The sequence below is a fragment of the Barbus barbus genome (assembly GCF_936440315.1).
Source record: "Barbus barbus genome assembly, chromosome: 30".
Lineage (NCBI taxonomy): Eukaryota > Metazoa > Chordata > Actinopteri > Cypriniformes > Cyprinidae > Barbus > Barbus barbus.
The window spans coordinates 641,802-668,062 of NC_136758.1; the positions used below are offsets into that span (position 1 = coordinate 641,802).

Below are 26,261 nucleotides of genomic sequence, written 5' to 3' on the forward strand. Positions count from 1 at the left end.
GGTTGCTGCACGACCACTTTGACAGTTCTGTGCGACTGCCACTCAGGGGAGAGATGATGCGACAGCTGTTACTCGCGCTTACATTCACGCCTATTATTGTTTTCTTTTTTCTCTCGCTCCGTTTTTCACAAGTTCATCAAACAACAGTGGTAAGTTAAGTCTGTATCATTCATCAGTCACGGTGAGTAATGGCTTCTTCTCCTGCTATTGTTGTTTGCACTGTTTGTCACATGTGAATGTGAGGGCTGTAGATACTGCTTTGGATGCGACTAGCTCAGGGAGTCCCGTACATTGTTTCTAGCTAAGGGAGTCCTGTACATTGTTTCTAGCTCAGGGCGTCCTGTACATTGTTTCTAGCTCAGGGCGTCCTGTACATTGTTTCTAGCTCAGGGAGTCCTGTACATTGTTTCTAGCTCAGGGCGTCCTGTACATTGTTTCTAGCTCAGGGCGTCCTGTACATTGTTTCTAGCTCAGGGCGTCCTGTACATTGTTTCTAGCTCAGGGAGTCCTGTACATTGTTTCTAGCTCAGGGAGTCCTGTACATTGTTCGGTTTCGGTATTAGAGCCCTTTCAGCAGGGCACCTAGTCACCCAGTGAACAAAACAAGGGCAACCGACACTAGATAATGAATCATTGAGTAAGGACAGTCACTTGGCACAGGCTGTGATTGTACTCGTCAGATACATAGTTGGAGCATCAGAACATCCGACTGGACTGAGTCTGGATCCCGAAGGGACCGGGGCCAGAATCACACAGGTGAGAAAGAAAACATAAAGACTAACATTAGCGTACATCCCACTGGTTTCCTAATTTAGTGATACTGTTATAAAATGTTTCTCAGCTCATGAAATGGCTTTGTTGAGGAAGAGGAGCCACTCGGTCGACTTAACGGTTAAAGGGTTAATGTACTGTAAACGTCTACTCATTGACTCTTCTCTTACTTTTCTCTGTGATGATGCTCAGGTTTATCACATGCTTTTTCATTTCATAATTCCACAGCAACTGCTCTGCCATTATTTCTATTTCTTCTGCCTGCCATGCATCAGTCCTTGCCATTGCTAGATGTAAATTATTGTAGTAGTGATGTTCAGTTTAATGACAAAAATATGCTTCCTTCCTTTTATCAGAAAACTGTGTTTTACTGGAGACACACAGTCTCTGTGGAGGGAATGTCTCAGCTGTGTTTTCAGAGGCAGATGAAGGCGCTCAAGCATCTCTCCCATCAGCAGCGTCTGTCTGTCTGTGCGCAGCATCCTCACGACTGACCTCGCCAGAGAAATGCAGAGCACAGTATCATTAGGAGAATTGGTTTGGGGCGGCGCATCACGAGCAGAGCGCATCCACCACTGGAGGGATCAAATCTGTGCCATCTGACGCTCAAGGATTTATGGGTTTAGTTGAAATTGCTTTTCCCAGTGTGGAGATTAAGCTGTGTGTGATGTTAACAGGACAGACGTCCGTGTTCGTTCCGGCTGCACCACTAAAGAAAGGATGAGGCTCGTTTGGGCTGCAGAGCGTTGAGGATGTGAACACTGCCCAGGGATATGTGCACCATGCAGCTGGATACTGTGTTTGTGTTCATCTGCGTCTGTCTGGTGGGCGCCGCCGGAAGATCGGCCCACAAAAGAGGTCACAAACTGGAGCCCTACAAGCAAAGCAGGTAATAATCCTGTTGTGAACGTGGCCTGTCGAGTGCAAAGGAAAGAAATCAACTCTGATGGGAAACGATGGCTCGCTTTTCTAATAGAGTTGTATACTTTCAAAGCGTTTGCCTGCATTCAATTGAAAAAAATTAGATTGTCACTCACTGGTTCTTTAAGGACTTTTGACAAGATTTTTAGATTATTTGCTGGCTAACTCTCTAAACACTTAACCTGAAGAACCCCCTCCCCCCTTTTTTTCTTTTCTTTTCTTGTAAAGTGTGCTTTGTTTGTTAGAATTTTAAGATTGTGTTTTCTTAGTTAATTGATTGAGGGAGGTGTTTACTGGGTTATAATAGCATGGAATGCTAATTTAATAAAATCTGTGTCGTTATCTGTTGATTTGATGGTCCATACAGGAAAACTTAATAAAGAAATGTGGAGGAACACACACACACACAAAAAGAGCTGTACTTTCTCCCATCACGAAACAGTGCATAGAACATAGAAAACAGATAATCTTTCGGATGAGACGTTAAACCGAGGTCCTGACTGTCTGTGGTCATTAAAAATCCCATGGCACTTCTCGTAAAGAGTAGGGGTGTAACCCCGGTGTCCTGGCCAAATTCCATCTACTGGCCCTTATCTATCATGGCCTCCTAACAATCCCCATCCACTTGATTTGCTCAATGACACTCTCTCCTCTCCACCTGGAGCTGGTGTGTGGTGAGCGTACTGGCGCCGTTGTCCTGTGGCTGCCGTCGCATCATCCAAGTGGATGCTGCACACTGGTGGTGGTTGAGGAGAGACCCCCCCTCATGATTGTAAAGTGCTTTGGGTGTACAGCAATACACAATAAAGCGCTATATAAATGCATCATTCATTCATTCATTCATTCATTCATTCATTCATAATGATGAAATGAACAAGTCTGAAAATGAGGATGTTTTGTTGTCTGTTTAAATCTGATGATATTCTGTCTGCCTGCTTGTTTAATGTAGGATTCCAGATCAGTGTCAGAAGCTTCACTTTATCTCTTCTGAGTCTTACCCTTCTCGTGTGTCCAGAAGGCACTAGAAAGGCATCATCTCTTAAGAGTTGGTATATAGACATTTCCTGGGAGTTTCTCAAACATATAAAACTACTAAATTGTGCTTAATCACAATGTTTATTCGCAAGATATAATCATTGCAGTTAATAGTGTTCACCGTCTGTTTGATTATGTGTCATTTGCATGATTTTTACTGTACATTTCTGCCATAGTCACCTACTCCTAAATATAATGTAGAAACTTAAAGTTTTCTGTAAAGCTGCTTTGCAACAATTTGTATCATGAAAAGCACTATACAAATAAACTTAATTTTTTTTTAATGTATCTTATTAACGATCCTCATCTAGTTCAGAGGCTGCAAACATTTTAACTCGGTTTGATGGAAAAGCAGCATTCATCGTTACCAAAACTTCAAGCAGTTTCTTTTAAAACATCCTCATCTCAGTCAAACATGTCTCAGTGTACACAGACTCCTAAAAATAACGGTTCCAAAAGGGGGTTTTGCAGTGATGCCATAGTAAACCCATTTTTAGTCCCCCCCCAAAAACGCTTCAGTGAACAGTTGTTAAAAGACGCATAGTTTTCTTCATGTGAAGAACATCTAAAAAAAGTTTTTCCACTATAAAGATCCTTTTGTGCAATGGAAGGCTTCCATGGATGTTTATGGACCCATCGATGCCAATAACCAAACTTTATTTGTAAGAGTGTATGATCTCCCTGTGATTGTCATGATGTCAGACGAGTGTTGTGTCTGTCACGACAAGAAGGAGGAAGCAGAGATGCAGGTGAAACAATGGTAAGTATTTATTGATAGTCACATGACACGAACACAGCACAGTCTCTCGGATGCATTGGTGGCGCAGGGACACGATGAACAGCGTGCTGGTGACGAGTGACGACGGTGAATCCAGTGCCGGTGAATATCCAACGAGTGATGACGGTGAATCCAGTGCCGGTGAACAGCCAGACGAGACGAAACCCACGAAGACTCCAGACAGACGATGACCAGGAACACTGAAGCAGACGGCACACGGGGAATGACACAGAGGACATCAACAACGATCTGACAAGGAGAGGAAAGTGCGGTGAGACTTTATAGGTGAATAGATTGGCAGCAGCTGGTGCGGGAATTGAGATCAGCTGGCGCGCTGATGACTGGAGTGAGCGGTCACGCCCACTCACACACACACACACACACACACACAGAGAACAACAATACACGAGACATGAAGAAACCAGTGAATTCATGAACCGTGACAGTACCCTCCCTCCTAGGAACGCCTCCTGGTGTTCCCAGACTCCCTTACCTGTCGATTGTAATCATCAATAAGGGAGTGATCCAGAATGTCTCTAGCAGGCACCCATCTTCTCTCCTCCGGACCGTAACCTTCCCAGTCCACCAAGTACTGAAATCCGCGTCCCCTCCGCCTAGAGTCCAGAATACGATTGACCGAATAAGCGGGTTCCCCTTCTACGAGTCGCGGCGGTGGGGGAACCGGGGCTGGCGGATTTATGCGTGCATAAAACACGGGTTTAATTTTGGACACATGGAAAACGGGATGAATCCTCCTGTACACTGGAGGGAGATTGAGGCGGACTGTCACCGGACTAATGATCTTGGTGACAGCAAACGGGCCAATGAATTTAGGAGCAAGTTTATTAGACACGGAGCAGAGAGGAATGTTCTTAGTAGAAAGCCACACTTTGGAACCGACGACGTATACGGGAGGTCTAGACCGGTGGCGATCGGCCTTGGCCTTGGTGCGCGCTCCCACCTGGAGTAGAGTCTTGCGGGCTCTAGTGCGATGACACCTCTGGACAAAGGCGTGGGCGGAGGGAACTGCGACTTCGGATTCCAGACTAGGAAAAATTGGTGGCTGGTAACCTATACTGCATTCAAACGGAGACAGGCCCGTAGATGACACTGGTAACGAATTGTGGGCGTACTCCACCATTGACAGTTGTTGGCTCCATGAGGAAGGATTCTTGGAGACCAGACATCGCAACGTTCTCTCCAAATCCTGGTTGGCTCTCTCAGTTTGACCATTGCTCTGGGGATGAAACCCTGAGGACAGACTAACAGTAGCACCCAGCAATTTACAAAACTCTCGCCAAAATTTGGACACAAATTGGGGTCCTCTGTCGGAAACCACGTCCGTCGGGAGGCCATGTAACCGAAAGACGTGGTCAACGACTGTTACCGCTGTCTCCTTGGCTGAGGGTAATTTGGGCAAGGGAATAAAGTGGGCCGCCTTCGAGAATCGGTCCACCACGGTCAAAACTACCGTGTTACCCTGAGAGGGTGGGAGGGTGGTGACAAAATCTAGAGCAATATCGGACCAGGGTCTCGAAGGGACCGGCAGCGGTTGAAGGAGCCCATCTGGGGGTCTATTGGAAGTCTTACCAGTGGCACAAACTGAGCAAGCCAAAACAAAACTGTGAACATCACGAGCCATAAGCGGCCACCAAAATCGTTGCTTGACTAAAGATGTAGTGCGACTGACTCCTGGATGACAAGCCACATTGGAACAATGACCCCACTGAATAACGTCGGACCGTAATCCCTCCGGCACAAATAACCGGTTCGGTGGGCAGCCGACCGGAGGCGTTACCCCTTGTAAGGCTGTTTTGACCTTCGATTCGACCTCCCATGTGAGTGTGGAGACAATTAGTGTCTCTGGAAAAATGCACTCGGGAGTAGACGGGTGATCGGAACGGTCAAAAATACGTGATAAGGAATCGGGTTTGATGTTCTTGGAACCTGGGCGGTACGAGAGAGTGAAATCAAAACGTCCGAAAAAAAGTGCCCACCGAGCCTGCCTGGAGTTCAATCTTTTGGCAGTTCTGATGTATTCCAAGTTCTTATGATCGGTCCATACGATAAAAGGTACCCCCGACCCTTCTAACCAGTGACGCCATTCCTCCAATGCTAACTTGACTGCCAACAACTCTCGGTTACCAATGTCATAATTACTCTCGGCAGGGGACAAACGATGGGACAAAAACGCGCATGGATGCATTCTGTCGTCCGCCGGAGAGCGCTGGGATAGCACTGCACCTACCCCCACCTCTGACGCATCGACCTCCACCACGAACTGACGTGATGGATCAGGGGTGACTAAGATGGGGGCTGAAACGAAGCGGCCCTTCAGTTTGGCAAACGCAGCCTCAGCTGCGTCTGACCACCTGAACGTAGTCCTGGGGGAGGTCAAGGCGGTCAGAGGCGCGGCTAGTTGGCTGAAATTGCGAATAAAACGCCGGTAGAAGTTGGCGAAGCCCAGAAACCTCTGTAGGGCCTTACGGGAATCTGGACTTGGCCACTCCACCACAGCCTTAACCTTGTCAGGATCCATGCGCACTCCCTCGGACGACACAATGTACCCTAGAAAAGGAACCGACTGTGCATGAAAAGCGCATTTCTCCGCCTTGACAAAAAGCCCATTCTCTAGCAACCTCTGAAGCACTCGCCGGACGTGCTGCACATGTTCCTGGAGAGATGAAGAAAAAATCAGTATGTCATCCAGGTAAACATATATGAACTGATCTACCATATCTCGCAGCACGTCATTGACGAGTGCCTGGAAGACCGCTGGGGAGTTGGACAGCCCGAAGGGCATGACCAAGTATTCAAAGTGCCCCCTAGGGGTGTTAAAAGCAGTCTTCCACTCATCCCCCTTCCTAATGCGGACCAAATGATAAGCATTACGTAAATCCAATTTTGTGAAAATAGACGCTCCCTGCAATCTCTCGAAGGCTGAAGACATTAACGGCAAAGGATAAGTATTCTTTACCGTGATGTTGTTCAGTCTCCGGTAATCAATACAAGGTCGCAGGGATCCGTCCTTCTTCCCCACAAAAAAGAACCCCGCCCCCGCTGGAGAAGAGGAGGGCCGGATGAACCCCGCTGCTAGAGAATCAGAAATATATTTCTCCATAGCCTCTCTCTCTGGAACAGAAAGTGAATATAACTTGCCCTTAGGCGGAGACGTACCTGGCAGTAACTCTATAGCACAGTCATAGGGACGATGTGGAGGGAGAGAAGCAGCACGAGACTTACTGAACACCTCCTTCAGGTCGTGATACTCCGTGGGCACGTTTGACCAATCCACTGCCTCCTTCTGAAACGTAAAAACAGAAACAGACGGACAAGCAGACATAAGACAAGACTCATAACATTTACTGCTCCACTCCGATACTGTTCTCTGATGCCAATCGATTTTGGGGTTGTGCTTGGTGAGCCAGGGGTGACCTAAAACAATGGGTGTGAGGGGGGAGTCCAGAATGTAGAAGGAGATGGTTTCAGAGTGGTTGCCAGATACAATGAGTGTGACGGGTCCGGTGGTGAAGGAAATTATGGGAAGGGCTTGGCCATTGAGGGTGTGAACTGCGATGGTCTGTGTGAGGGGTCGAAGGGGAACTTGAGTCCTATGTGCAAAAGCAGAGTCCATGAAATTACCCTCAGCCCCAGAATCCAGCAGTGCGTGACAGTCCTGAGTGTGGGCTGACCATCGTAGTCTTACCGGGAGGAGTGTAGATGTCGATGAGGTCTTCTCAGCGGAGATCCCACCCGACAGTAGCCTCAGACTTACTGCCGGGCTTGCCCCTTTTACTGGACAGTTGTAGGCGAAATGTCCTGCCGTGCCACAGTACAGGCACAAGCCCTGGGATCTCCACCTCTCCTTCTCCTCCCGGGAAAGCCGAGCTCGCCCGACTTGCATGGGCTCGTGATCGTAGACGGGACTGACCGCGTCCCTGCCGCTGGCTCGTGGTGTAGACATCTCCCCAGGAAGCCGAGCGGGTAACCTCCGCCGCTCGACTCGAGAGAGTCGGGAGTCTACACGCAACGCCAGATCGACAAGCCCATTGAGTGTGGGGGGTAGGTCCAGGGCATAGATCTCCTTCTGGACGCGATCAGCCAGCCCATGCAGGAACATATCCCACTGCGCCTCCTCGTTCCACTGACACTCTGCCGCCAAGGTCCTGAACTCGATGGAGTAGTCAGAGACGGATCTCTCCCCCTGTTTGAGATCCGCCAGAATCCGCGCGGCTTCTCTCCCAGTGACCGCGCAGTCAAACACTCTCTTCATCTCGGCGGAGAGTGTCTGAAACGAGGCGCAGCATGGATCCTGGTTCTCCCACACCGCTGTTCCCCATAGTGCTGCTCTCCCAGTCAGCAGCGTGAGCACGAACGCCACCTTGGTCTGCTCGCTGGCAAAGGTCTTGGGCTGCAGGGAGAAATGCATAGCACAGCGAGTCAGAAAGGCACGGCAAAAGTTCGGCTCACCGCTGTAAAGTTCCGGAGTTGGTAGGCGGGCTCTGACTGGGAGACGCTCTCCGGTGGTACGAAGGGAGCTGGCGGTGTGGGTGGCGCAGCGGGATTTGGCAGATGTTGCATTTGCTGAGTGAGCTCAGACACCTGCGCCACAAGAGCACGAATCGCCTGTCCCGACTCCTTTATGCTCCTTTCCTGGGCATCCATCCGAGAAACGCTGGATCTTAGAAAATCCTCCCGCGAAGAAGTAGTTCCACCTGCTGCTTCCATTGTAGGTCAGATCGTTCTGTCACGATAAGAAGGAGGAAGCAGAGATGCAGGTGAAACAATGGTAAGTATTTATTGATAGTCACATGACACGAACACAGCACAGTCTCTCGGATGGGTTGGTGGCGCAGGGACACGATGAACAGCGTGCTGGTGACGAGTGAAGACGGTGAATCCAGTGCCAGTGAACATCCAGACGAGACGAAACCCACGAAGACTCCAGACAGACGATGACCAGGAACACTGAAGCAGACGGCACATGGGGAATGACACAGAGGACATCAACAACGATCTGACAAGGAGAGGAAAGTGCGGTGAGACTTTATAGGTGAGTAGATTGGCAGCAGCTGGTGCGGGAATTGAGATCAGCTGGCGCGCTGATGACTGGAGTGAGTGGTCACGCGCACTCACACACACACACACACACACACACACACACACAGAGAGAACAACAATACACGAGACATGAAGAAACCAGTGAATTCATGAACCGTGACAGTGTCATGGCAGTGGAGGAGATGCACTGCTGGTTTGTTCTGGAGAACAGAGAGGATTTCTACTGAGCGGATTATTAACCAGCTGCCTGTGAGCGGCCGCAACCAGTAACATCACCTCAAACATCCCTTCACACTCACAGCTTCATTTGCACATAATGAAGAGTGTGATGTGTTTGATCTGAGCTGAAGATCAAAGATGCTTTAAAACAGCTCAGATGAATGTAATGCACAGTCGGGAATTATGCTGTACAACACAAGCTGGAAATTATCAAAAAGTACAAATGTCTGCTGCATTAAAGCAAACACTGAAGAAACGGCCTCACAAATGTGCAATAGTACAGATGAAGCGCAGCACTCGTCAAACATCCCTCTCTGTTTGTGTGCTCGTTTGTTAAAGGGCTAGTTCACCCAAAATTGAAAATTAGCCCATGTTTTATTCACCCTCAGGGCATCCTAGGTGTATATGACTTTCTTCTTTCACACAAATGCAGTCGGAGTTATATTAGAATTTTAATATAACAACATAACAACATTTGTAACATAACAAAATGTGGAAAAAGTGAAGCGCTGTGAATACTTTCCGGATGCACTGTACGCAGAGCTAGAACGGCTTGCACGTATGACAGTCAGCAGAAGTGACAGAAAAGTATTTATAACATTGTAAATATGGGTATTTTTCTTACAAAAACGCATGAATTCGCTACAGGAGGCCTTTATTCACCCCTCGGAGCCGTGTGAGGCACGTTTTATTATGGATGCATGCGCTTTATTTGACTACTTTTGGACTGTTGAACAAAACCTCCCATCTACTCCCATTCTAACGCTTGAAGGAGCAAGGGAAAATTCTAATATAACTCATTGGATTCGTCTGAAAGAAGAAAGTCATATACACCTAGGATGCTTTGAGGGTGAGTAAAACATGGGATAATTTTCATTTTTGGGTGAACTAACCCTTTAAATATTTTGTCAAATGTGAGCAATACGAGCGCAGTACAATCAGCTCCATTGAAAACGTGCAATCATGTTTACATCCACTCCACCGAATCAGTGCAGAAATGCAGGAGAAAGGTATGCAGATCCTGTTAATTGCTTAAATTTCATTTAATTCTCTTTATCTCGTACATTCAGGAGAGAAACGACACGAGTGGATGGACGAACCCACAAGTCTGGCAGGTACAAAATAATTTAATTTGGATCTTTATACGGAGCTCACAGTCTTTTGTTAATATTTCTATTAAAAAACTTTATGGTTTTATGGTGTACATTGGGATTTTAAATATATTTTTTTCTGTGGAGAAGAAAAAAAATCTAACTTCTAAGATCATAATCTATGATAGTCATACTCTGTTGGATGTAGCTTTTGAAGCGTCTCATTGAGTCCCTCGTCCACACAGAGCTTTAGCTGACAGCTTTATCTAATAGTTCTACTCTCATTGTCATTTTAGCCCAATCTTCAGAAGAAGTCCAGACATGACAAAGTCTCCTATGACCAAATCTGAGCAGCTGTTGAGGATAGATGACCATGATTTTACAATGAGACCAGCATTCGGAGGTGAGCACGAGCCACATATAATATCCAGAGATACACAATATCTGCAGTGATTGTCGAGTCCCGCATGGACTTGTGTTGTTTATGGTTTCATGGCTAACACACTGCAGATGTTTGATGCAACACATCTCAGAATGTTTGTCTTGTCAATATCTTTTGTATTTATGGATGCTTTTAATTGCTTAGTTCATGTTATGCTGTCCAACTCTACCTAAAACAATAGACACACACTTACTGTATGCATTTGTCAGGCTCTTTAGTTCAAAGGTGTGCATTTTTATCAGGAATCAAACCCACTGTGAAGCTGCATGTTAAAAACACCCTCTTAATCCAGCTTCACAAGGCATTTCTACTGCAGAGAAGAGCACCTATTCCTTTATGACAGAGGCATCATAACTGGCCGCTGATAACATTACAACACTCTTTTCATGAGCTCTCCTGCTTTGGCTTGTCGTGTGCGCGTAGGAAAAGAAAAACAGAGCCGGGTGTCCAGATGTGAGACGGCAGCACTTTGATTGGTCGTGACCCACTTGTGTTTGAGCGCTTGTGTCACAGACGATAGTGAGTCTGAGCTAAAGTAGGCCACAGATACTGCAACGTTTAATCCCGTCTGCTCACAGAAAGAGAGCGCTGCTCTACTGTAATATCTCCTGATAATGATATATACTTTCTGTTTTATGTATAAAAATATAACCGACACAAGTGAGGAGCAAAGACAATTTTTGCCTTTGACTGTCCACTTACAGGACCTCCGATTCCAGTAGGTGTGGATGTTCAGGTTGAAAGTCTCGACACCATCTCTGAGGCTGACATGGTGAGTGCTTGATTAAGAGCATGCCATTATTATTGTTATTGTGAGTCTTCTGTCAATCATTTGAATTGACAGACATATTCACTGAAAAGAATGGGCTCCTTCACTACATCATTATCACTGTGTGTTGGTTTCTACAGTTTAAAATAGCAAGGATTGATATGGTTTTATGAAATGTAGTAGTACAAATACTACGTTACTTTCTGCCACTGGTCAAATAAAATTCTTGGGATTGTAACTACCGTATATTTTGGGACTCTTGTTTTTACTAAAGAAAATAGTGATGCAATCAAATCAGTTGCGAGTCATGTTTAAAGTCCTATTTCCTATAGTGCTGTGTTGTTTAGTAGTTATTAATCATTGAATGTAACATTGATTTCATAATAGTTTACGTCATGCCTCACCTGTGGTAAAACCACTGCGACGCACGACCTCAAATGACTCTAACATCTGCTGCTTTAACTCCTTTCGGTTCGCTTTTAATAGTTTTTACCATCTGGTATTTCTCCTCAGGATTTTACCATGACACTGTATTTGAGACATTACTGGAAAGACGAGCGTTTGTCCTTCCCGAGCACCAATAATCAAAGCATGACGTTCGACAGCCGGCTGGTGAAGAAGATCTGGGTGCCTGACATGTTCTTTGTTCATTCCAAAAGATCTTTCATCCATGACACGACAACAGACAACTTGATGTTACGAGTGTATCCCGACGGAAACGTCCTCTACAGTCTGAGGTGAACGCTTCATATGAACCTGACGGAAACAGTCACAGATGTTAATGATCTCAGTCAATGAAGAGACTCTCTAATCATCTAATTCCTTCTCAACCGATTCAACCGTTCCAAATGTGACCCAGGACCACAAAAGCAGTCATAAGGGTCAATTTCTTGAAATTAAGATTTATACATAATCTGTAAGATGAATAAATAAGCTTTCCATTGATGTATGGTTTGTTAAGATAGGACAATATTTGGCAGATATAAAACGTTTTGAATATCTGGAATCTGAGAAAATGATATATCTAAATATTGAGAAAATCATCTTTAAAATTGTCCAAATTAAGTTCCCTTTTAGGAACTCAAGCTGCATCGCAAAACGCTTTGGGAACGCCCCTGTGTTCCCACGCTCTGAAACACATGTGTAATCAGTCCAACAGAATGGAGAAAAATTATTTTTTCTCTCTCTTCCCCAAACACGTGCAAATGTATAAATGCGTTTGCAGGCTGTTATTCGTCATTCTTTTATATTGCATCAAATATTATAATCAGACCGGGCTCCCCTTTCTCCTCCCTCACTCTCTAATACAGCGCTCTCTTGGGATATAAAATTCTCGAGTGATAGCACAGTGTTTACCTTTCTTCCTCCGAGGAGGTTGATGTGGTCAGCATGTTATTACAAGACTTATGAGCAGGTGGTGGAGGTTGTAACTAGAAAAAGTGTGCCGTAGCATTCTATCACAACCTCCATTTCGGGACCTCTGGTTTTCTTGTTTCCACACCAAGTTGTTGAGAGCATGGGTTTAACCATTTTTCATTCCATCTCTTTTGCCCTTATTTGAATTTTTCTATTTAGGGGGCTGAATGGGTAGTTTAGGGCGATGTCTAAGGTGGGACAGATGCTTGCGGGCTATATGTTCCATTGCAGCATCACCCCTAAGGCCCCGACATTTTCCGATTCTCATTTTCCAGTTGTGTCCGATTCTAGATCTGCGTCTGTTGAACCGCTCAGTCATAAGACTCAAGTTCCAAATGCTCACGCTCAAACATGTCGTGTCTCAAATCAGGTCCGAGGACTGGTTGTCACGATAGATCTTCAAGATGCATTCTTTCACATCCATCCTTCCTCAGCCCGTGAAGTTCCTGAGGTTTGCTTTCGGGGGCAAAGCTTACCAATATCGGGTTCTTCCTTTCGGTCTTGTACTCTCACCCTGCATGTTTACCAAGTTAGACATGTGGAATAAACCATGGTTCCTGTCACAAGGCACCGTGTTGGGGGCTCCTTGTCGATGTGTAATGCTAACAACGGATGCCTCCCTCATGAGCTGGGGGGCAGTCATGAGCGCTTCGCCCTAGGTCTGTGGGAGGGTCCTCATCTCATGTGGCACATTAATTGCCTGGAAATGCTGGCCGTGTTTCTAGCATTGAAACATTTTCTCCCAGACCTGAGAGGCCATCATGTGGTAGTTCGCACAGACAACACATCGGTGATCTCTTATAAAAACCAGCAGAGGGGTCTGCGGTCGCTCCCCCTTTACAGGCTGGCATACCAGATCCTTCTGTGGGCAGTCTACATCCCGGGGCACCTCAATTAGGAAGCAGACATCCTGTCGAGACAGGGGCAGAGGCCCGGGGAATGGAAACTCCACCCAGAGGTGAAAGAGATTTTGCACTTTCCCCTCTGGTTTTCCTTCACTCCCCCAGGTCCTCTTGGACTGGACGCTATGGTACAGGTAACTGTGGCCCCTGAAAGGGCACAACTCATAGCTTCTGGTCTCTCAACTGAGGTTGTTGAGACCGTACTCCAGTTTAGAGCTCCCTCAAAGAGGAAAATCTTCTTGAAGTGGATTGTGTTCACTTCATGGTGCGGATATCATCAGCTGCTCCCAGTTAACTGCCCGGTTGGTTAAGTTCTGGAGTTCCTGCAGGAACGATTCTCCGCAGGTTGGACCTTCTCCACCATTAGAGTGTTCGTGGTAGCCATAGCTGCTTACCACGTCCCTTTGGGTGGTCAGTCATTAGGGGTGATACAAGTTTCTTTTGTTGTGCTTGAGGCCAAGCTTTGCTCGCCATGACATGCATTTGTCAGTATGGTGGCATGGGCATACTCGTTCCCAAAGAGTTTTGCGACGCAGCTCGAGTTCCTGAAGGGGAACGTCTCTAGGTTACGTCTGTAACCCTAGTTCCCCGAGGGAACAAGATGCTGCGTCATGCTGCCATACTTCTTGCATCCCTGTGAGCGACTTGCTTCATCTTTTCAGAAACTAACGTTGCTTGTTTCGGATGCGCTTGTAAGCTCTCTGGTCTCTACGTCATCCCGCCCGTGACGTTTCGCCATTCCATTGGACTGATTAGACACGTATTTCAGAGCGTGGGAACACAGGGGCTTTCCCAAAGCATTTTGCGACGCAGCGTCTTGTTCCCTCTGGGAACTAGGGTTACAGATGTAACCTAAAGACATTCTTAGCAATGCATATTACTAATCAAAAATTTAATTTAGATATATTTATGGAAGGAAATTTACAAAATATCTTCATGGAACATGTATCTTCATATCATGTACATATCTTCATCTTTACTGGATCCAACCCTTAAATGATCTGAGATGACCGAACACCTGAGAAAAGATGATGCCAACCCCTCAGAGGACCTCAGAGGATGCCAACACTCAGACAACATACAGAATTACCAAATTTTGCCAAAAGTTAAATATATTAAGTTTCTGCAATATATAAATATATTGTGGAAATTTAATTTCCTGTAGAGCTGCTTTGCAACAATTTGTATCGTAAAAAGCGCTAAACAAATAAACTTGAACTTAATATCCTAATGATTTTTGGCATAAAAGAAAAATTTATAATTTTGACCCATACAATGTATTGTTGGCTTTTGCTACAAACATACCTGTGTTACTGATGACTGCTTTCGTGCTCCAGGGACACATATAGTCTGAGCAGGGGCTAAATTAACACTTGCCAAGCACCAAATGAGGGTAACAACTGCTGTTGGTGAGTTTATGAAACAGTGTTGCTCGTTAGGCCGGTTTTAACTTTTTTATGTTAATTCTAACAATGTCTGAGATGTGGTTTAGCGTGATTATCAAACTGCAAAGACTGCACTGTAATTCTATAAATATGTAATCTGATTTCAAAGTAAAGTGCTGTAGTGTTTTCACATGAGCCGCTTGTGATAACAGTGTTTCAGTGTCACGTTCGCAGTAAATGCAAACACTGTGAATCTGAGTCATTTATAATGTACCTTAAAACCTACATGAAAATTTAACACAATCTTCCCAAACTAGTACTGAGATGTGTTTATAAATCTGATATCAACAAAAGAGAAGCATTTAAAAACAGAAGTTTCTCTGCATTTTTTCTGCCTTTACAATAAAAGCTATGGTTTAACACTTGAATTCAAAGGGGAAAAAGTTTCTTAACATTCTTAAATTGTTTTTCTGTTTTTAGTTTTTATTATTATTATTATTTAAATAAAAAATACAGTTCAACAGTATTAGAGAGATATTTCTTTATTGATTAAATTTTTAAATAATAATAATAATAATTTTTATTATTATTAATACAAATAATAATGACAAAAATTGAACAGTGCTAATAAAATTTGCAATTAGATGTTTTTTCCCCAATTGTTTTGCCTGTTTTTAAATGAAATAATGCACATACTGTTTCATGGTTGGTAAAAAAACAAACAAAAAAAACAAATTATTGCTGGTAAATTTTCTCAAGTCACCGGATATTGGCAGGTGTGGTAAAATATTAGATTTAGGCCCTGGTCTGAACTGTCAATCAACAAAGACATAAACAGCGCAAAATAGACTTCTCCACTTTTCACATCTCTTATAATACAACGATTACATCTCTTGCTCCTGCTTCTTTAAAGAAGAAAAAGGTAAAACATGTAAATCCAACACAGGTGAGACTCTTAAATATTGAAAATATCAATATATATAAAAATATTAAAATACTGAATGTAGCAATATTGATTTTTGCACTCTTCTGATGTGTGTCAGCATGTGTTGAATCATCTGTCTGTTGTGTTGTTGTAGAGTGACCGTCACTGCCATGTGTAACATGGACCTGAGTCGATTTCCTCTGGACACACAGACGTGCTCACTGGAGATCGAGAGCTGTACGTACACAAACACAGCACACATTTATCCATGTCGCATTCTCTGACATCCACGATGCAGGTTAAATGTGTTATTATTTCAGATGCGTACACTGACGATGACCTTATGCTTTACTGGAAGAAGGGCAACGAGTCGCTGAACACCGATGACAAGATTTCTCTGTCCCAGTTTCTCATCCAGAAGTTCCACACCACGACTAAGCTTGCGTTCTACAGCAGCACAGGTAACGATGCAGCGCTCTCAGATGTGTGTCTGATAGGTTTGTGGAATAAGAATGTTTAGCGCAGGTCCTTCAGCTTGACAAATAAAACCACCAAATCCTGTGAAATAGTCGCAGTGACTCTGGACATGTGTCTTAAAGCTCAGATGTTCTTGATTTTCATCACTGGACAAAGGCTAAACAAAAGCTCATCTCCAGTGTGAATTGCTTCTGTTCTTGTTCTGCCTGAATACTGAGGTTTGCCAGGAAAGGCCCTGGTGAATGTCTATGATGGAGAGTGAAGGTTGTTGGTCTGAAGGCCACTGTGAAGGTGTCACTCATTCACTGACCGACACACAGCATTTATGTACGAGGGTGCAGACCCAGAGATTCAGGCCGCCGGAGAGCGAGAGGACTGACTGAAGAACAGATGGGCTCGGGATCATCTGTAGCCTACAGCTGGAGCCTGGAGCAGGAGCTGAGCATCTGGCTTCAGTTCATATTAGTCTGGGTTATTTTCACTCGAATACACAACGAACACACACTGCTGCTACAGAAGGGCTTTTTCAAGCTTTAACTAGTTTAAATTAAAAAATTCAAATTAGCTGTTAATCTTTTGATAACTACAATACGGGTGCACAAATATGCATTAATTCATGCTTAACTGATGCACAGATAATCACAAGTTAATATGTGATCCTGGAGCACAAAACCAGTCATTTTTAAAAATTGAAATTTATACATCATCTGAAGCTGAATAAATAATCTCTCCATTGATGTATGGTTTGTTATGATCGGACAGTATTTGTCTGAGATACAACTATTAGAAAATCTGGAATCTGAGGGAGCAAACAAATCTAAATATTGAGAAAATCTCCTTTAAAGTTGTTCAAATGAAGTTCTTAGCAATGCATATTACTAATCAAAAATTAAGTTTTGATATATTTACGGTAGGAAACTTACAAAACATCTTCATGGAACATGATCATTACTTAATATCCTAATGATTTTTGTCATAAAAGAGAAATGTATAATTTTGACCCATACAGTGTATTGTTGGCTATTGCTACAAATATACCTGTGCTACTCATGAATGCTTTTGTGCTGCAGGGACATATACAGATATATAACTCATGAAGAAACAAACCATTTATTAATGATTACTACATCAGCAACTAATGAACATTCTATATGAATCATAGATGAAGTAATACATAAATTGTTATTAGTTAAATGTGTCATAATGTATTAGTTCCCTAACAACATATAATATTAGCTAATGATGTAAATTCATACGTAAATTATCACAGTGGTCGAAGCCATGCTTATCAACTTGCAGTTGTCTGCTTTAATTAATCATTATCTAAGGATTTGCAAAGATATCATTATGTTATGACTTTACTTGTTGAGGCACATAACTATTAACTAATTGTTAAGTATTATATCATTGTGGTTATGGATTTTGAATTAGTTAATTAGTCATGTAAACAAGTAAAGTCATAACATAATGATATCTTTGCAAATCATTAGCTAATGATTTGCAAAGATTAGCATTTCCCTAATCATTAGGGGAAGTCGTGGCCTAATGGTTAGAGAGTCGGACTTGTAATCCAAAGGTTGTGGGTTCGAGTCTCGGGCCGGCAGGGATTGTAGGTGGGGGGAGTGAATGTCCAGCGCTCTCTCCACCCTCAATACCACGACTGAGGTGCCCTTGAGCAAGGCACCGAACCCCCAACTGCTCCCCGGGTGCGTGTTCACGGTGTGTGTGTGTGTTCACTGCTGTGTGTGTGTTCACTGCTGTGTGTGTGTTCACTGCTGTGTGTGTGTTCACTGCTGTGTGTGTGTGTGTGTGTTCACTGCTGTGTGTGTGTGTGTGTGTGTTCACTGCTGTGTGTGTGTTCACTGCTGTGTGTGTGTGTGTGTGTGTGTGTGTGTGTGTGTGTGTGTGTGTGTGTGTGCACGTTGGATGGGTTAAATGCAGAGCACAAATTCCGAGTATGGGTCACCATACTTGGCTGAATGTCACTTCACTAATGATTAATTAAAGCAGACAACTGCAAGCTGAAATGCATGGCTTCGACCCTTTGTGGTAATTAATACAAGAATTTACACTATTAGTTAATATAACATGTTATTAGGGAATTAATACATTATGACACATTTAACTAATAAAAATGTTGCCAGAGTTTTTGCTTTGTAATGTTATATTTTGGCCACTAGAGGTCCCTATGGTACTCATGTCAAACTTGTGCCTCGTGTAATCAGTGCCATTGTTATCACATGTGCCTCCTTCTGGGGTGTGTATTTAGGCTGATCACTTCCTTTGCTTCTTTGCTTGGTTATTGTTGTTGCTGACTTACGGCAGTTGCTCAGTCTGCTCTAGCTCTAGCTCTAAGTACTAAATTTTGAAAGCCTTATTGGATTGTTTTCCTGTGTTTATTCTTGCTGTTTTTTGGTGTCTTTTTCCTGAGTTGTTGTTTTTGGAGATTATTTTTCTACTTTTGGATCCTTTTTGGACTGAAGATTTTTCTGTTTTGTGGTTTTCATTACGAAAAGGAGTTTTGTACCCTTTTTGCTGTTTTTTGTTAATAAACTCTTCTGAGTTATTAAGGATGTGTCTGACTATTGGGTTTAACTCCCTTTTGTGGCTCAGTGGTGGAAACTAAGACTCTTGCACCAGAGACCCAAGTTCGAATCCCGGCTCTGACAGAATAACCAAGCCAAATTATGAACCCAGAGACGTCTAATTCTCGAGAACTCCTTGCCACAGTTGCTCAGCATGAGTCAGCACTAGTTCAGCAGGAGACTTTGATGGCTAAACACTCAGAAGTGCTGTCGGATTTCATGACTTCTGTCCATATGCTCTTTGACCGGCATCCCTCTCCTTCAGCTACTACTACTACTACTGCCTCTGTATCCCTTCCGAATTCCCGAGTGCTCTCTCCTCTGACTGAACCTCGCCTACCCCCACCACAACGTTTCTCAGGTGATCCCAGTGCATGTGATGGGTTCCTGACTCAATGTTCCCTCACATTTGAATTACAACCATCTTCCTTCCCCTTAGATCGGGCCAAGATCGCATATGTTATCACCCTCCTTTCTGGCAAGGCTCTTTCTTGGAGAAAAGTGGTCTGGAAGGCACAGGCACCCTTCTGTTCAAGTTATTCTGTGTTTGAAAATGAGTTAAAGTGAGTCTTTGATCAACCCTCAGTGGCCGGCAAGCCTCTAAGAGACTTCTCACCCTCCGACAAGGTAATGGCAGTGCGTCTGAGTATGCCATACAGTTTCGGATAGTTGCAGCAGGGAGTGGCTAGAACGACAGGGCCCTCATGGTGTGTTTCCTGAATGGTCTGTCTGAGGCAATCAAGGATGATATGGCCCAGTCCCGTGTAGGCAAGGAAGGACTGTAATGGGAGTTACACGCACAGCTTCACCTTCCAACTCTAGGTTGTTCCTTCCCATCACACTCACTTGGGGAGATCAAAAACACCAACTCCAGGCATTGATTGATTCTGGTACTGCCAGGAATTTCATGGATATTTCCCTTGCCAAAAGTCTCCAGATCCCTGTTAATTCCCTTCCTGCCCCCCTAACTGTGACAGCCTTGGATGGAAGACCGTTAACTTCAGGGAAAATAACCCACCTCACCTCTTTCCTTTGTCTTGTCACTTACCAGCACCAGGACAGAATGTGCTTTCACCTTATACAGTCTCCAGAGTTCCCTGTTATCCCCGGTCAGCCCTGGCTCCTGGCTCCATAATCCACACTTTAATTGGTCCACTGGCACTGTTCTTAGTTGGGGTCCCACCTGTCAGACTACATACTTGGCCCAGAACTCCTTTGATCCTTTTCTCGAGTCCCAAGAACCCCTAAATCTGTCTCAAGTCCCTGCTCAGTACCACCACCTCAATGCAGTGTTCAGCAAAAGGAAGGCCACCTCCTTGCCAGAGGTCGTATGTTCTCTTTGTCTCCCCCCGAACGAACTGCTATGGACAAATACATTAACGAATCCCTTGCGGCAGGTATCATCCAACCATCCACTTCCCCTGCTGGAGCTGGATTCTTTTACGTTGGGAAGAAGAATGGCAAACTTTCAATCAATCAATCAATGCCTAGAGTTGGTGTTTTTGATCTCTCCAAGTGAGTGTGATGGGAAGGCACAACCCAGAGTTGGAAGGTGAAGCTGTGCGTGTAACTCCCGTTACAGCTTGCACGGGACTGAGCATTTCCCGAAAACTCGGGTCAGGCGGAACGAAAGTGACCATACAAGCCACAATATAGACAACAGCGCTCTCTCATACGATAGTCTTGTTCTGATGGGGAAAGCCTAGTCCTACCCAATTGCATGGGTTCCGAAGAATCTTGGGGCACTGGTAGCATTTGAGCAAGAGCTGGACTGGCAGACAATGTGGAAACCGACAGTCGGTTCAGGCTACTCTCCCTCAGGCGATTATCTAGCTGGACTGCTTTTGGGACAAACAAACAGTGGGTTGGCCCCCCTCTTGGGTCAGGTTCTTGGGCTTGGGCTTGTTTTACAGTATTTTCCAGATCCCACCCGATAGGAGCTATTATCTTGGAACTGGGGATAATCGATACAATAGAATCTTCCTGAGGAGTGTTTACATATACTCGGGATAACGCATCAGGTTTTAGATTCTTAGAGCCAGGTCGGTAGGATAAGATTAACTGGAATCGGTTGAAGAATAAGGACCAACGTGCCTGGCGGGGGTTGAGTCGCTTTGCGCTAGAATCCCTTCGGACTCACTAATGCTCCTGCAGTATTTCAAGCTCTCATCAATGATGTTCTCAGAGACATGCTCAACCAATTTGTGTTTGTCTACTTAGATGATATCCTCATCTTCTCAAGTTCCCTCCAAGAGCATGTTAAACACGTCAGTAAAGTTCTCAGACGCCTTCTTGATAACCATCTTTATGTTAAAACTGAGAAATGTGAGTTCCATGTGACCGAAGTTCAGTTCCTGGGGTTCATCATCAAGCCTGACCAGATACAAATGGACCCACAGAAGGTTCAAGAAGTTGTGGATTGGCCCTCCCCCTCGTCGGTAAAAGAAATACAGTGTTTCCTTGGCTTTGCCAATTTTTATCGCAAGTTCATCCTGAACTTCAGTACTGTGGCGGACACAATCAGCTTTCATTGGGGACCTGAAGCAGAGTTGGCCTTCAGCAAACTCAAAAGCCATTTTACCTCTGCACCGATTCTCATTCTCCCTAACCCAGATAAACCCTTCATTGTGGAGGTCGATGCTTCGGACGTAGGGGTTGGAGCTGTGCTGTCCCAAAGGGGGGAGGACAACAAGCATCCATGTGCATTCCTTTCCCACCGCCTTACACCGACTGAGAGGAACTATCATGTAGGGGATCGAGAGTTACTGGCAGTTCAGCTAGTGCTTGAAGAGTGGAGGCATTGGTTTGAGGGGGCCAAACACCCATTCCAAGTACAGACCACAAAACTCTGGAGTACATTCAGCAGGCAAAGCGACTGTCCGCCAGGCACGTTGGTCCTTATTCTTCAACCGAATCCAGTTAATCTTATCCTGCCGTCCCGGCTCTAAGAATCTAAAACCTGATGCGTTATCTCGAGTATATGTAAACACTCCTCAGGAAGATTCTATTGCATCGATTATCCCCAGTTCCAAGATAATAGCTCCTATCAGGTGGGATCTGGAAAATACTGTAAAACAAGCCCAAGCACGAGGACCTGACCCAGGAGGGGGGCCGACCCACTGTCTGTTTGTCCCAAAAGCGGTCTGCTCCCAGGTCCTCCAGTGGAGACACTCCTCTCGTCTCACTTGTCATCCTGGTACTTCTCGCACTCTTGAGTTCCTCCAAAGACGCTTTTGGTGGCCAACTATCAAGGAGGATGTGACAACATTTGTAAACGCATGTCCCGCATGCAACCAAAGTAAGGTCTCTCACCGTTCTCCTCAGGGGCTATTGCACCCTTTCGCCATACCTCATAGACCTTGGTCTCATCTTTCCATGGATTTTATCACTGGACTTCCACTATCACAAGGCAACACCACCATGGTCATAGTTGACAGATTGTCCAAGGCCGGCCGATTTATTCCTCTGCCCAAACTACCCATTGGTTATAAACCACGTCTTTCGAGTCTTTGGCATCCCACAAGACATCGTCTCTGATCGAGGACCCCAATTTTCCTCCCGATTCTGGTGGGCATTTTGTCAGTCTCTGGGAGCTACAGTGAGTCTATCCTCTGGGTTCCACCCGGAGTTCAATGGGCAAACGGAGAGGCTTAGTGGAGGCTTCCCTCTGCTCAACAGTTTGTTAAATGCTGCCGCCAGACATGGAAAAAGGCCCGACTCAAGCTCCTTAAGGTCTCTCAGCAGTACCAGCACCAGGCTAATCGCAGACGCAGACCTGCCCCCACTCTGCGCCCCGGCCAAAGAGTCTGGCTCTCCACTAAGAACATTCTCTTGTGGGTGGAATCCTGTAAACTTTCCCAGAGGTTCTTTGGCCCCTTCAAGATTATCGTTTATACTTGCCTAAGTCTTTGAAGATAAATCCCACTTTTCATGTCTCACTGTTAAAACCTGTTTTGTTTTGTCTTCTCCTTTTCTTGTGACAGGTAAACCTCCCCCTCCTCGTATCATTGGTGGCCAGCCAGCTTATACAGTCCACAGAATACTGGATGTCCGTCGAGTACATGGGTCCCGGCAGTATCTTGTGGACTCGGAAGGCTATGTCCCTGAGGAGTGTTCCTGGGTTCCTGCCAAGGACAACTTGGACCCCAAACTAATTCAAGAATTTAATGCTTGCAAGCCCAGTCTTCCTGGAGGGAATGTCAGGAGCCGTTCCTAGATGGAGGGGTCCTGACAGAGCTTTTGCTTTGTAATGTTATATTTGGCCACTAGAGGCCCCTATGGTACTCTCATGTCAAACTTGTGCCTCTTGTAATCAGTGTCATTGTTTTCACATGTGCCTTCTTCTGGGCTGTGTATTTTAGCTGATCACTTCCTTTGTTTCTTTGCTTGGTTATTGTTATTCCTAGCCTGTTGCTGCCGTAAGTCTGCTCTAGCTCTAGCTCTAAGTACTAAACTTCGAAAGTCTTTTTGGATTATTTTTCTGTGTTTATTCTTGCTGTTTTTTGGTGTCTTTTTCCTGAGTTTTTGTTTTAGAGATTATTTTTCTCCTTTTGGATCCTTTTTGGACTGAAAATTATTCTGTTTTGTGGCTTTCATTAAGAAAAGTATTTTTTTACCCTTTTTGCTGTTTTTTGTTAATAAACTCTGAGTTATTAAAAACGCGTCTGACTATTCAACCTCCTTCTGTGGCTCAGTGGTGGAAACTAAGACTCTTGCACAAGAGACCCAAGTTCAAATTCCAGCTCTGACAAATGTATTGATTACTTAATCTATGAATCATATAGAATGTTTATTTGTTGCTGATGTAGTAAATGGTTTAGTTCTTCATGAGTTATCTATTAACTCATGATTATCTGTACACATGTTAAGCATGAATTAATGCGTATTAGTGCCCCTGTATTGTAAAGTGTTACAAATTTCTCACTCTCAGGACATCCAAGATGTTGGTGACTTCTTCAGTAGAACAGTAAATATTTTTTTTTAGCTGAAATTGTGCTCCTTGGTGATAAATAAAATGCAAGTCTGCAAACACTTTGAGAGTAAAAAAAAGAGCATATGATATGCCTTTATCCCTGGGTCATTCTAAACACAGGTCAAGGGAATCCTGGGTTATCCTGGGCACATGGCTTATTAATTACCCGGGGTTAATAATTATATCAGCAATATATGCCAATATAAAATATGGTAAAACCACATCAACATGGTGGGCTGTGCACATTAATCCAGATTTGTGTTTTCCAGGCTGGTACAATCGTCTCTACATACACTTCACTCTTCGGCGTCACGTCTTCTTCTTCCTGCTGCAGACGTATTTCCCAGCCACACTGATGGTCATGCTGTCCTGGGTGTCGTTCTGGATCGACCGCAGAGCCGTGCCGGCGAGAGTTCCTCTCGGTAGGATAAAACCTCTCCACATGCACATAAACAAATATAATTAAACATGTACTAATTACTGTCATGTAAGTGAACATTTATTTAGTGCATTTTCAGTTTGAAAGGTGCAAGCAATGCTGAGATAATGCGTTTGATTCCCAGGAAACACATGAACGTAATTAAATGTATACGTTGAATGCAATGTAAATTGATCTGAATAAATATTTAATTTGGACAAAAACCCTCTTAAAAACTGTCCTGTTTGTTCAGCTGTAACAGTCCTCAAAATCACGTACATGCACATTCACTCACAGGCATCACGACAGTTCTCACGATGTCCACCATCATCACCGGAGTCAACGCCTCCATGCCCAGAGTCTCCTACATCAAAGCCGTGGACATTTACCTGTGGGTCAGCTTCGTCTTCGTCTTCCTCTCTGTCATCGAGTACGCGGCCGTCAATTACCTGACCACCGTGCAGGAGCGCCGAGAAAGGAAGCTCAGGAATCAAGTAAGGCCACTGTTTGCTTGTCCCTGATGCTGGTAAATTAAGACGACGAGAAGAGAGTGATGCCGCTGTTTCATATCTGTCTCTTCTGTGTTTTCCCGTTGCAGTTGCCTTGCACATGTGGAATAGCAAACCCAGACGAGGACATGATGATGACCACGTGCTACAGCGACGTGGATCCCAGCGCAGCAGGGACGTATGGGATGCCTGAGAACGGCACGAGGCAGGAGCGGATCCTGGCCCAGCTGACCCTCGCTGACAGCCAGAGGACGAGTCGTGTGAAGACGGCACGGGGATACGTCAACATCTGGATAGACACTCATGCCATAGACAAGTACTCACGAGTGATCTTTCCTGCCGCTTACACGCTCTTCAACATCATCTACTGGTCCATCTACACTTAACGCCACAGCGGATCTGTACCAGAACAATTATCCACAGGGTCTCTCTGCCTTCTTGATCCAGAATCTTGAACTCTTCATATTTTTAAGTGTTGCACGTTTTTATTATTTATCAAAAGCAACTACTTGAGTTGAAATATGTGTTTGAATAATCTGTTATTTCTCACTAATACAAACAAAAAGCCATTGGTGTGAAATGTCTCAGAATCAGAGGACTCATCTGGAAAAGGTGCCGTTTAGAGGCCACACACATGACTCAATTTGTCCTTCAAGAATGAGTAAACATTAGTTATTTTAATGCATGTATTTTTCAGGGACGTCAATCAGTGAAATTCTTTTAATTATTATTTGCAAAATGTTGTTGTGATCACACATTAAGAAAACTAAATGGTGTTCTTAATGGGTTTGTCATTTTGTGTGTGAATGTACAGCAGTGGCTCTTCACTCGTCTCTCACAAAACAACTACGCAACATATAAAACAAATTTCCTTACACTTCATGGACAAACCGTAACCTTACATGCGGTGTGTGAAGATGCAGTCATCCACTGGCGTTCACATAAACCTTTCTGCACAATATTGATATTTTCTTTCGATATGTTGAGGAAACAATCTTTATAAACAACATCTAGACTGTATTTACTAAATTAAGTTCCTTAATAAATGCTTTTATAATGTAATTTTTCATGTTTAATATTACAAACTGTGCTGTGTTTTAATAAAATACATGTTAGGTATGATTAAAAAAGCAATAGTTTTTTTTTTATTCAACAGAGGGAAAAACAGACAATGCATATTGCATGATTTGGCATTGTGCATTACTCATCTGAACATATGGATCATTTTAAACCTTTAATCCCTCTGAAATATACATGACCTTTGTTCTTTTCTTCTGCGGTTTAGTAATCTCTGGTAATCTACAGTGGCCTGCTAATGGATCGTGCCATTTGTGACATGAACGCTGGGCTGGGAGAAACCTGCATGATGAGCCTCCTGTCCGTGCATCAGACTTTCTCTGGACTGTACGAGTGTTATGAGCTAGCAGATATTCATTACTTGTCCCTGCTGAAAGAATAAACCAGCATGGATTCCAAACTGGTTTATGCTGGTTAGTTCAGGTCCAGACTGGTTTATGCTGGTTAGTTCAGGTATAGTGCTGGTTTAGGCTGGTTAGTGCTGGTCCAGGCTTGTTTATGCTGGTTA

General features: G+C 44.3%; 1 protein-coding gene across 1 annotated transcript; it reads left to right on the forward strand.

Annotated features, from left to right (window-relative positions):
- The first annotated feature begins 1,414 nt into the window (after nt 1-1,414).
- LOC306850298 (gamma-aminobutyric acid receptor subunit rho-1) lies at nt 1,415-25,800 on the forward strand. The gene is made up of 10 exons (XM_079385859.1): nt 1,415-1,660; nt 9,856-9,900; nt 10,173-10,279; nt 11,023-11,090; nt 11,601-11,824; nt 15,870-15,952; nt 16,036-16,176; nt 24,019-24,171; nt 24,465-24,661; nt 24,766-25,800. The coding sequence occupies exons 1-10, from the start codon at nt 1,545-1,547 to the stop codon at nt 25,060-25,062; spliced, it is 1,431 nt and encodes a 476-aa protein (XP_079241985.1). The 5' UTR covers nt 1,415-1,544; the 3' UTR covers nt 25,063-25,800.
- Nucleotides 25,801-26,261: the final 461 nt, after the last annotated feature.

What these genes read in the sequence shown, in the direction of transcription:
- LOC306850298 (XM_079385859.1), top strand. Translation starts at nt 1,545, where the DNA reads ATGTGCACCATGCAGCTGGATACTGTGTTTGTGTTCATCTGCGTCTGT. An exon ending in AACGTCCTCTACAGTCTGAG is followed by an intron (nt 11,825 to 15,869) that starts GTGAACGCTTCA and finishes GTGTTGTTGTAG; the next exon opens with AGTGACCGTCACTGCCATGT. An exon ending in TGCGTTCTACAGCAGCACAG is followed by an intron (nt 16,177 to 24,018) that starts GTAACGATGCAG and finishes TGTGTTTTCCAG; the next exon opens with GCTGGTACAATCGTCTCTAC.